Consider the following 12,839-nt stretch of genomic DNA (forward strand, 5'->3'; position numbering starts at 1 on the left):
TCATCATCTGAAACTCAAAGTGGGGCTACTAATTATTAATTAGACCCAAAATTCATACTAATCAAAATGGATAGTACTTGTAGATTAATCGTTCTTTCATGGTCTTATGTTTTGCGTTTGATAAAATTGAAATATGAAAACTGAAATCTAAAGTCAAATACATTAAGTTACTTTTTTGAATGTATATCACATTAAGTGATAAGTGAATAGATTATTACTTATTTCTGAGAGAAAGTTTTACTTAGAAAATTCAGTACCATTTAATTAATTTAAATGTTCCATTTTTGGTTATCAAACACATCTGATGTTCAGATTTGAATATACTAAATTTAAGTGCTAAATTGAGTTATCAAATAGAATCAAATAATTCTATTTCGTATCACCATGCATCTATTTATGGGATGCCCCTCAATATAAATCCAGTTCAATGAAAACCTAAATAAAAAACATATATTTTTTCAGTCAATATAAATAACACATTCATGGAGCATTTTTGAGTTAAGAATCTCAGAATTAAGCCTGAAATTTATTTCAGGAAAAAATAGTGGGCTCAATTCTCAATGTCCATGAGTTTGTTGTCTAATTGGACTTAAACTTTAAAAGTTGAACTCCAACTCGACAAAGTTGAGCTCACAAAGCCTTGTTACGTACACACCAATTCGAAGCTTTGAGTAACGAAAGTGTATATGAATTTTTTGTTTTGCAATAAAATATGGGACGTAGCTTGCTAGCTCACAAAGATCCTGAATGAATGATTTCTTGCTCTAACAAAAAACTCTCCGGAGTTAAAAATTTCACCAATCAAGAGTTGGGAGGCTCACATGCTCTTTGACCCTAAAAAGGTAGAGGTATTTTTTGGAGGCAAGACGGACGGGTATATTTTTGAACACCAATACTGAACAAAGGATGCTCTTGAATCTAATTGAAACTATTGAATATGGTCATTTAATTTTGCGTTCTAATTAACTAAATTATTCTATTTCCATTAGCTTCTGTAATTATATGTCTGCTAGCTAAATTTAATTGAATCTCTCTACCAATACAGAGACCAAAATCCTAATCTACCAGCTGGGGTGCTTTCATTTTGATCTTCTTGGCCATTTTGATTATATTTCAAAGTGCTCTAAATGAAGTTCAGTCTTTCACATTGCAGTGCCTGCATATTCAGCCTTACGTTCACAAAAAAAAAAAAGAAAGAAAATTTCATGATCAATATATATACCTCCACCACATGGGGCTTTAAGAAATATGCAAACAAATATACCTTGAAAATGTGGGGATGTATATATCACAATCGGAATGAGATCGGGCAACCGATGGCATTCCAAGATGTATAAAGAAACTAGTATACAAGAAACTTTAGCTCCGTCTGTGGATTCGTCATTTTTTTAAAAATTCTAATTTCATATACAATGCTACAGTAATCTATAAACAAAAAATAATTTCAAAATCCCAAAAACAACTTAAAAAACACAAAAAATAACCTCAAAAAATACCAAAAATAATTTCATCTACAGTAAAAGTGTTTCACCTATATTATTATAATAAAATATTTTCAAAATATCCCAAAAAATAGCTAATCCAAACGGTATATTTAGAATTTCAAATATGCCATTTTCTCTGGTCTATTTTAAACTTGCAGGATATGGTATGGGTTTATGCTCTCCCACACCTATGTATTGCTTTGTTTTTCATATCAAATAGAGGAAACAAAATTTGCAACTTCGAATCTTGAACCCATACCAATATACCATATCCGGGACTCTGGGTTTTCTAAAAAGAAAAGTATATACTGATATGAATCACTCGTAGTTGTAGCCAAGCATCCCTGAACCTGAACCCCAAAAATGCAACCCCGAAAGATAGGAACAATTTGCAATAAAGAAAAGGAGCTGTCCAACCACATATGGTTTCTGTCCTTGAATTTAAGGCTCTAATTCCCATTCCTAGGGGCGGTTGCCTAGTGCAGAATCCGCCGACGGAAAAGGACAAAATCAAGGGTCAAAGTCATATTAAAAATTAAAATAATGACCATTTGTTGTTGTTTAATGTTTATCCATACTAATACTAGGGTTAGGCAGAGGTGCATTCACGTACGCTCTTATGAAGGTGCAACGTACGAGTTGTTGTCAGGCCGACGTCATCATGCTTATGCAACAATTTGATGGGAATATTCTATTTGAAAACAAAAAAATTAGATGTACCATCCATAATTCAATGTTCTTGAATTTTGACCAGGTATGACGAAGTTCATGTCTTGACCTTGTTGACATTCGCAGTCCTGTCCCGCTGCTTGACCCAAAAGCCACCAAAAGAACGCAAAAAAAAAAAAGAGAAAAGAAAAACCCTCTAGTAGTATCATATCATTATCATATCATATATGCACTCAGTACATTCAATGATTTTGGGCGGCCAGAATTTTTCAAAGTGTAGACCAAAGTGTAAATTCAAACATTAAGTCCCAATTGAACCTGCAAAGTGAAAATTTTATTCTGATTAAACCCTTTCAATTCTTTTGGCCACTACTGGGTCGGCCCTAATGATTTCATCATTTTGTATTTCGCCAATGACGTTTGACTAAAGTTTAGTGGTAAAGTGAAATCTTATCAATTTCTTTTAGAAGCTTTAAAGCAATTAACTTCTCGTCTAATTGATCTAAGAAGGATTTAAAATATTACTCTTCTAATCCAAAAAAAGATTTTGCTGCTAGTTTCAATCTTGCGTATATGATTAGAAGAGCACTATTGTATCCTTTTCAGCTCATTTACATGGGAGCTTAATTACTCTAAAGTCCCTAAGAACTGGTAGCGAAAGAGATTATTTTGAGACAAAATTTTCATTTTGGAGGGCTTAATTGGAATTTGCTTACTCTCAAGAGTTGAATAAGAACTTTGATCTACTTTGAAGAGCTAATTAAATTGAGATTCATCCTTTCTGAAGTAATACTACTTGAGGTTCAAATTTGGATGACAACAGCTGAAGTATAGGAAGATGATGCAATATTCAAACTTGTTGATAATCCAACATAGTCTCTTGTCCTCAATTTTATATAAACACAGTACGCTTCAAGCTAATCACTGAATGAAGAAAGATTCGATACGTGTTAGTAATCATTAAAATTGCTATCAAGGTCACCAGGAACAGGTTCATTGAATTACTCATGTATGCCCCCTTTTGTTGGATACATTACATGTATTTCTTCCCACTGTCATGTCAAGTGGGCTATTAGAGTTTTTGCTGCTATCAGATTCAGGATTCGAATTCTGAGACAGACCGTTATGAATGAATGAAGAGAGTCTGAAGAGGGTGGGAGGATAAAAAAAAAAGAATTATAATTGTATACTTTAGTATTATCAAGGTTTCATCTTATTCCAGGACTTTAGTATTTACTATCAATCCAATCCTTCCTTCCAATACTTCAGCTCTTGGCCGCAATCTGTGCCACAATCTCCAATCCTTATTTCCCCCATTTTCGTAGTCCTTTCTGAGGAATGCCCCCAATCTCAAAACAATTACCAAATGGAGAAATTATAACACTTACCCAAAAGAAAGACAGATTAAAAATCTTAACTAAAGAACTGACTGGCCGCTTTACTTTAGGCCACTTTAATTTCCCTACAATCCAACATTCACAAGACTGGCCCGTTAAATTCAATTAATTAGACTCTCGTCACTGGCATGTTGAAAATTTTCCATCACGCCATTAAAATTTAAATCCTTTTTTTTTTCCAGAAACGATGGACATTTAAATTTAAATCCGAGAGTGCAGAAATCGTAGTATTCTGGGATGGAGATTTTAAAAAATAATAATAAAAAAAAAACAACAACACAGGCATATAGGGCAACCAGAACCCATATAATGAATCATAATTTACCAACTTCAACTTCAGAGAGGGTTAGCCTATAAACATCTTGATCTAAATTCTAAAGCCCTGGTCTAAATTTTATTTTATTTTATTTTTTTTGCAGCCATGATCCTGGTAATCAGCCATACAAGGAATCATCACTTGACCAAACTTCCACGATTATCCAATGTGCAATTGCTGTTCAAGTCATGTGCTGCAATTTTAAGGACGCCGTCTTTTCTATTACTGTAATCTTCAGACAATCCATAGCCATTAACATTATAGCCATCAGACAGTTGAAACATTTGGAGACACAAGATGGCGATTAGTCAGGAACATTTACCATTTCATATGTAAGGAAAGTCCGGAAAGTTGGTGACAACCTGGAAATAGTGGCGCGCGCTTGACTAAACCATCCTAGTCCGAGGGGCATTATCAATTTAGTAGAAAATTATACCTGAAAAAAAATTAGTGGTCTTACTAACTGGATTTTGAAACCTTGCTAGTATTTAGTAGAAACCGATGATTTGTTTTGTTCTCTCTCTGTTCTTTTTTTTTTTTTTGGTTTAGCTACTAGTGTTCTGGCTACCTTTGATTTTGTTGTCAAGCTCCCCCGTCCGGATTGTATCTTTTGGGAGTTTCCTCTAGAAAAATAATGATGTAGCAATTTTTTAAGATGTAATGTATATGGGACAAAAAAAAAAGGCTACATTTTTCTTGTTGCTGTTTGTAAACGTAGCAATCCAGACAAAATTTCCAACCCGTGCAAGCAGTCTCAGACAAGATCTATCAAAGGATATATTAACCTTCATGGGGGAAGGGGCTCTTGCGAATGGTTCAGAGGGTATTTATTCTTCGCTTGCGAATTCCTTTTCCAGATTTCTCTGAAGGAATACAAACTAGTTGCATGAGAAAAATTGGACAGGGAGCCTTCTACTATTGTTGACAAAGAGACAAAGTGTTTGTTTGTCTTGAAATGTCAGGGAAATATTTCCGTCAAATGCATCACAGTCAACATACATAAAATTAATAAATGCTCGGGAGGTTGATTATGTACTAATAAAATTGATATTTTTGGCCATCTTTATCAATACCAACTTCCAACTTGGTGCACTAAAGTGTGATTAGTGTTGATTGCATGATGATCAAAACACCTAATAATACCGTGGGTGTATAGTATAAAGCTACTTTTAGTTCTTGGATTCCGCTGTACAATACAAAACTCTAAAGAATTAAGAAAATTAGGCAGTAAATTAGTAACAGGAAATCGAGTTTTTTTTTTTTTGTTGATAAATAACAGGAAATCAAGTTTAGGCTGCCGATATGTTGAGGCTTATAAACGACATTAGACGTTGAAAATTTTCCATTTGTCAGGCAAAGTTAGTCCAAATTTTCGAAAAACGGAAGATTTGGCCTACGTCAGTGCATATTTAACTCTATATTGGTTGAATTGAAACATTTGGGAACTCGTGGCCCCACCAAAATAGAAAGATTACAAATATAGAACATAAAGTTTGCTCATATTCAAACAAGTAGTTTAACTCACTCCGGGGAGGGATCGATTGGGTGGTTCGACGGAGAGAGTATAAATGAGAGATCTCAAGTTTGAGTCACCCCATTTATACAAAAAAAAAAAAAAAAAACTCGCTCCTTCTAGACTCTAGTAAGGGTAAAATATTGCACTTGTACTAATTGATTACCAAACTAGTATTTTCTAGTATCAATGACTACAATCAAGAAAATATTGCACTTGTACTATTTGATTACCAAAGTAGTAATTTCTAGTGTCAATGACTACCGGCTCTCAAGTTTATACACTCTGCATCTCTTTTTTATTTTTTTTGGATATATTATGATAATTGATGGACTCTGAGAGCTTTGTACACTGCATTTCTTTTCTTTCTCTTTGATATATCATGACAAACTTAACTTTGTCCTCAATGAACTTTGGAAGTTATGTGTGACTCGCTCTTTTATCCTTTCAAAGCCAAAACTTTTTTCTTTTTACTTTTTTAAATCACAATTTAGGTAAAAAAAAAATGTGCTAGCATGGAATATGTGAAATTTTAGTTTAGAATAAATTTCATCTATATATGGAGTCTCCATGATCAAATACAAGTGCTTTAGGCTCTTCAATCCTAGTACATAATAACAATTATTCAAGCAAAAACTGTAAAATGAAATAGGAGTAAACCTTTTTTCAATTTTGCAGGTGAGTGAAAAAATTTCTCCCTGCAGTCATGTAAAGCAACTGATCCATCCATGACTAACTTCAAATAAAGTAGAAAAACTGTAATGTTGGATGAGTAAAAGGGAAAGATGGAAGTTTGAAATTCTCGGTCAGGTTCTTGGAATTCAATCAACAATAACATAAAAAGGAAACAGAGAGAGAATAAAGATCCTTTTATTTTTGTCTTTCTACTTGGTCGTCGGACTAAATTGACACCAAGAAGATGAAAACAATTGACGTCAATCCCTCTTTTTAGTTTTCTTTGTAGTTTTATTTATTTTTTTTCCCGTAGCTCTAATTCATGTCCATGGTTCAACAGTTGTCATATTCTATTGACAGTAACAACTACAGTACTTTAATCCACTATGTATATAAACATGCTAGCACTCCCCTTGCCTCTCCAATTCATAATTGTCTGAGAAACCAAAGTTTCTTATACTTAAATATTTCTCACTATTGTAGTACTAACCAGAGAAATTAAGATTCAGAAAATGAATTCTTCATGGATGGACCATTTTTCTGGGTACCATCTGTTCTCATCCCACAAGCAGATCATGGATCAAGCTGATGATCAGAACCTAGATTTCTACATTTCTGGTGATGAGGAGAATGTCCAATACTTATGGGATACGAATACCAGTTCATCTAGCGAGGTTGACAGCACTGAAATCATATTTAGCCTTCAAACACAGCCTGAGAAACTTGAAGAGAAGCATTATATAGGTGTGCGCAAGCGGCCATGGGGGAAATATGCAGCTGAAATAAGGGATTCTACAAGAAATGGATTAAGGGTTTGGCTTGGAACTTTTGATTCTGCAGAGGAGGCCGCTTTGGCTTATGATCAAGCTGCACTAGCAATGCGCGGTCCAGCAACAGCCCTCAACTTCCCGATCGACAGAGTCCAAGAATCATTGCAGGAAATGGTGTGGATGTATGAAGACGGATCATCTCCAGTCGCAGCCCTGAAAGAAGCGCACAGGATGAAGAATCAGTCCAAACGTAGAGGAAAAGCAAAACAGGATAAGCAAAACGACGTGTTGGTTCTTGAGGACTTGGGAACTGATCTGTTAGATGAGCTTTTATCTGAAACTTGTTATCCTTGAAGTAAGCCAACTTGTTGTAATTATGCTGTTATGCGTCAATTCATCATTGTACCTACTTATATATCCCCATCTCATTGTTTTCTAGTCTCCCCTTTGATTTTCTTAAATCCCTGGTTTTCCTTTCTATTCTTTCTTGCCCACAACATCACCAACTGTTGGAACCCTAACCGTCTAAGCCATGATTCAGATATGTCTTATTCGCTTCAGCTCTAATAGAGCAGTAATTATGAAGTACATAATATATAATCTCCCCACTTAGCCGCCAGTGGCACTACCTCCTCTTTTGCTTTTGTAGATAATGTATCAAATTGCTTTTGTTCCAAAGCAAAACATATCAATTTCTTTTCAGTTCTTGCACCTAAAAGAAGTGCATTATACCTTCAATGTATGTTTTGCAACCTCAACCGTGGAAAAGATTTAACTTGGAGGCTGTATATTAGTAATAGCTTCATTACCATATAATCCTAATTTAGTTTTTTATTATCACAATATCAAATTGTCTGTTACTGTATATTGAAAATTAAGTTTCTCTTTTGACATCATGCTTGATCAATATCTCAGTATTACATGCCCATGTTCTACCAATCTATATAATCTGTTTCAATTTAGCAAAACGTCGCATTTGGTGCTTTGTTCTTTACATCAATATTTTTCTTCTGCTAGTGTTTATAATTTTGATAAGTTTCAACTAAAAAGTTTGAATAAGAAAACATGACAGCAGGCATCTATACTGTGGAATTGTTTCCTCCATTTAAACAATACATATGCTGGACTTAGAGCCATACACCTTAGAGAAGGTATCGTTGGTTTCCTTGAGTTCTTCTGGACTTAGAACCATACACTGTTTTCTAAACTAGCTAGCTCAATAGCATCTAAGTTCTGTCAGTCATCAAGTCAAGATCTTGATGTCGAACTTTTTACAAGCGTTCACAAGGATTTAGCAGGAAGAGAAAATAATTAAGGGGATCAAATATATAGTATATTATTGAAAAAAGGCATGCTTTTGCTTTCTGCAAATGATCTTTAAGGGTCATAAATAGGTTGCTGTCTCCCGAAAAGCTATTTCCTCATATTGCTTCTTCCAAGAAATGAATTATATAACGTGCATTATGATTGTTTCTGGATCTTGGCACCCTTGATGAACTAGATTTGAGAGTCTGCAGGAGCTGGGATCCTACACAATCAAAATTAAAAGCATTCAAAGATGAATAGAGACAATTCTGATAGAACCAAGGAACTAAACTGTATGAGCACTTGATAGTGGTATCTAATGATTTAAAGGCCTACTCTCCAAATTACTGGTCACATATATACGTCGAGTTGGAACTTTGAAGCACTTTTGTTTACTGTTTTGGGTGTCTCCTCCTGTTTGAAGTCCTGAAGTTTGAAACATCAAAGTAGTTAGCTTATGTCAGATCATGTTCCCAAGTGATACCAGAAAACTGATTCCAACATTCCATGTTACCTTGGATCATCTTCTTTGAACTCATTCTAACACTAGTTTCCTAGGGTAAGATCTCTTCTCTTTAGCATCCATAGTTATCATATCACTGTTCTGAAACTTCTTGTCTGTCTGATTTGATCTACCTTTTGTACTGTAAGATCATCTTAACCATTCCCATCTCTCAATTCATTACCTTACTATGCATTTCTCTTGATAATCACTCTGATGTTGTCTTTTACTTTGTAATGTTCCTAAATTTCAATCTTAACAATCTCATTTCTTCAACATTTGTTGGTGGTTTTACTCCATCTCTTTGTCGAAAGTGTGATGTATCACAGAGCTACTATTATTGCCATCTCTTCTGTTTTTTCACTTATCATTTGTTTTTGATGCGATTATCTCCATACTTTTAACTCAACAAAAAAGACATTAAAGTTAAATAGAATTTTGATTGGTTTTCCGATTGATTAGGAAAACCATTTAACTATCAATTAGGAAATAGGAACTTTGTGGGGCAGCGAAGTTACTTTAACTACTCAACAGTAACAGACATTTGCTTTGGGAAGAGAAAAATCTTTCTTGTTGAACTTGTCATCATTTTTCTTGATCATCAGCAGCAACGACATGCCTTCATCATATTCATCTGATCTTTTCAATCCAATTAATACACTTTTCCAAACCTTTTGTTAACAATGTGATATTAAGATACCTTATCCTTCTCTAAATCTGAATATTATTCGAAAATAACTCTTTGTTACGGCTACAGTTGCATATTACAAGACAAAGCTTGTTGCTATCTATTAACAACTATCAGTCATGCATGAGCAAAGTGAAATTTTGGGGATATATAAAATACGACTCTTTCGCATACTTTGGAGACCTGATAAAAGAAAAACCATTATGCCGTCACAAAATCAATGACGGCTATATAACAAAATGAGCACTATGAGTCAGGGTCAAACCCTATCATTTTCAGCTAGGAAATTAAAGGCACTTGAATCCATTTTCATAAGCCTTGATGTGACTTTGAATTGGGATCATTATGCCATGAAAAGACCCTTTGATGGTTCTATTACAAAACCATTACTTTTAATTTGGATCCCACTCTTTTTCTCTTAAGCTAGTGAACTCGAGATAACTTGTATGCATTTTGCTTAGCTTTGCTGCTATTGTATGTCCCCAACTATCTTTAATCTTTAAACAATAGATGTCTCCAAAGATAGGCAAAGATTAAAAACAAAAGAGAACGTGAAGCAAAATACTAATTACAGGTTGTTCTATAGTTGCAAAGTTTGAAACTGCCTATAGGTGGATTAAGTTCCCATAATGAAAGAATAAGTTGCACCTGATATGGCTTCTACTGGCTAGTACTTGAAGCTTTAGCATCTTCTTTTCTGAATCATCATCATCATCATCATTATTATTATTATTAGTATTTTTGGATCTATTTGAGTTGGGAGGAGATGATATAGAATTGTCCATTTGTGCAATAATTGTTGGAGCTCAAGTCGATCTCTACCAGTCTTCACAACAATTGACTTTCAAATCATGAATTTCAGCTAAAATTTAACTGGTAAGAGCTGAAGATAAATGAAATTATTGGGTAAGCTCCCTTGAATGTGCTAGGTGAGGTTTAATAAATGTATAACTTAAATGGCTCAGCAATATAATTCTTTAGCTTCTCAAGTTTCATCATGATCTTAGGATATTACATTCCAATAACTTCCTTCAGATTTGAGCCCACCAAAAAAGGAAAAAAGAAAAAATGAAGTTGTTAAAAAATGTTGTCGGGTTGGACTTGCTAAAAATTTAGTCTGGTTATATTTTTCTCACATTTGATGTTTATGTCCTAGATACTTTGATAGAGAACACATGTTTAATTAGTTTCTTGATAATGTACGTGCTCACATTAACTTTTGAGAAAAGGATTCTTTACCAGTAAACTAAGTGTTTTATCATAAAATTTATGGGTGATATCGATTCTGAATATGTATACAGAAGTTGTAGTCATAAGATTTAATTACATCAAATTCGAAAAGCAGTTGCTAGATGGAGGAAGATGCCGAGAACAAATGGGAGCTTAGTTTGGATAGGGACTTTTCTATATGCATCTTTAATTTGATGTAAATATATAGTTAGTTATTTTTCAAAGGCCTTTGTTATGTATTTGTAGGTGTTTTGCTACTAATAACTAATGGATGCTATTCAATAGAATTAATACTTTTACCAGTAAAAAAGAAAAAACATTGACATATTAGCAAAAGTTTCAGTAAACAAGTAAAACCAATAACATATAATGGAGGTTACATTTGCATGATCTGTATAAACAAAAACTTACCACAACAGATAGATTGAGAAGCTGAAGAGTAATGGTTGATGAAGCTTGTCTCCTCTATTCAATGGCTGTTTAAGTCTATCCACCATTTATTCTTCTTGCGTTGCTATTCTGCTGGGACGTGGCGAAAACTTTAGAGCCTTTATCTTCACTGAAAGTTACCTGTTGAATACGTAAAGAAGATTGTAGTTGCTGCTACACTATGCTGCTGTGTTTTGCTGAATAAAAGGGTCTGTATACTGTAGGATGTGGTGTTGATGATGGGAGAGGAGTTGTGCAGAAGAGGGAAATTTAGGGCGCAGCTCTTGGGAGGGGTTTGAGCAGAAAATATTTTCCTTTAAAAAAAAAAAAAGAAAACGCTTCCACAAATTCATAGCAGACTTTATAGTTGCTGAAACCAAGGATAAATGCAAGGGTTGATAACGCTTTGCCCCCTTGAAAGTGGGGGGTAATAACACTTTGTCCCCTCGACGAAAATAATGGGCAATTTACCCGCTTGAGATATTTTGTTTGGTATTTGTAGTAAGCATTCCATTTGAAAATGCAAAAAAAAAGAAAGAAAAGAACTGCTTAAATAAGTTGACAATTTTGACAAAAAAAATAAGTTAACAAGTTTACCCTTTTTGTTGATAAATAAAAAAAATTTATAGAGTTAATTTTATGTACAATGTATACATAATTATGGTTAGATGCATGATACATAAATAAAATTTGGATTAAAATTTTCAATCCAAATAATGGTGTATATGCTGTTAGTCTATAGCAAATTAATCCAAATTTAAAAAGGACATTTATTAAGAAAAATAGTCTGGTTAAACATGTTGACAATTTTACTCTTATGCTATTGATAAATAACTTACCCTTATGTTGTCGATCAATGATAGTAATTTATAAAGGACATTTATTGAGAAATATAAATGATATGTAGCACTAGAGATTTTCTTCAAAAATAACACACATTTTAGGCTGTTCAAACTTTGGGAAAAAAATCAGTATATCCAATCTAAATCGGATATTGGTCAAACGAAAATCGATAAAATCAATTAATATCTAAACTTTAAAGTTTGATAAAATAGTTTTGAAATAGATATTCAAATTTGATAACTAAATTTCTAATTAAAATTTGGTAAAATAGTTTGACAATAGATATTAAAATTCAATTACCAACCAAATTTGCAAGAATTTTATATGTTAATATATATTATATATATAAAAAAAATCCTATATTAAGCAACGTACAACTAAAATAATAGGAATAAACTAAAAGATAGTCCACATTTTTTATTTTAGATATTCTCTTATTTGTACCTATCATATAGAAATGTCGTGTGTTTTTTAGCCTTCTTTGTAGGCAGACTCATTATATATATTTATTGCTATCTACTAATATATATCATGGAGTAATCTATTATATAAACGGTGTTATAACTTATGCTTTCATAGAATCAATTTCACTAAAGACAAAATTTACAAGATAAGGATAGAATTGTCAGTTAAGCATTCTAATTTTTTGGCTTTTTCAAATGGAATACTTAATACAAACATTAAATGAAATGCTTTCAAATGGGTAAAGTGCCAATTATTTTTATTGAGGGGGACAAGGTGTTTTTACCCCCACTTTCAGGGGGGCAAAGTGTTATTAGCCCTAAGTGGAAAAGCAAGTATTGAACTGGTAGTATAGAAAGAAGAACCCTATTTTTTTTTTTTTAATCTTGTCTAAGCAACCCAAGCTAAAGTTCTTTACAAGATTAGTAGTTTGGAATTTGGATATTAAAATTGGTTTCTATGCTGATGTCTCAAGGGTATTTGAAAGTCTAACTCTTAGCTACTTTGTTGTAACTTCAGTTTCAAGGGGACACAGGGTTGTATTAGTGCTAGTGAA

At 33.4% G+C, this 12,839-nt stretch overlaps 1 protein-coding gene across 1 annotated transcript; it reads left to right on the plus strand.

Moving 5' to 3' along the window:
- The first annotated feature begins 6,566 nt into the window (after positions 1 to 6,566).
- LOC113776821 (ethylene-responsive transcription factor 1B-like) lies at positions 6,567 to 7,178 on the plus strand. Its single transcript, XM_027321879.1, has one exon. The coding sequence runs from the start codon at positions 6,567 to 6,569 to the stop codon at positions 7,176 to 7,178; it is 612 nt and encodes a 203-aa protein (XP_027177680.1).
- The last annotated feature ends 5,661 nt before the right edge of the window (positions 7,179 to 12,839 follow it).

This window comes from Coffea eugenioides, chromosome 7 (genome assembly GCF_003713205.1).
Source record: "Coffea eugenioides isolate CCC68of chromosome 7, Ceug_1.0, whole genome shotgun sequence".
Taxonomy (NCBI): domain Eukaryota; kingdom Viridiplantae; phylum Streptophyta; class Magnoliopsida; order Gentianales; family Rubiaceae; genus Coffea; species Coffea eugenioides.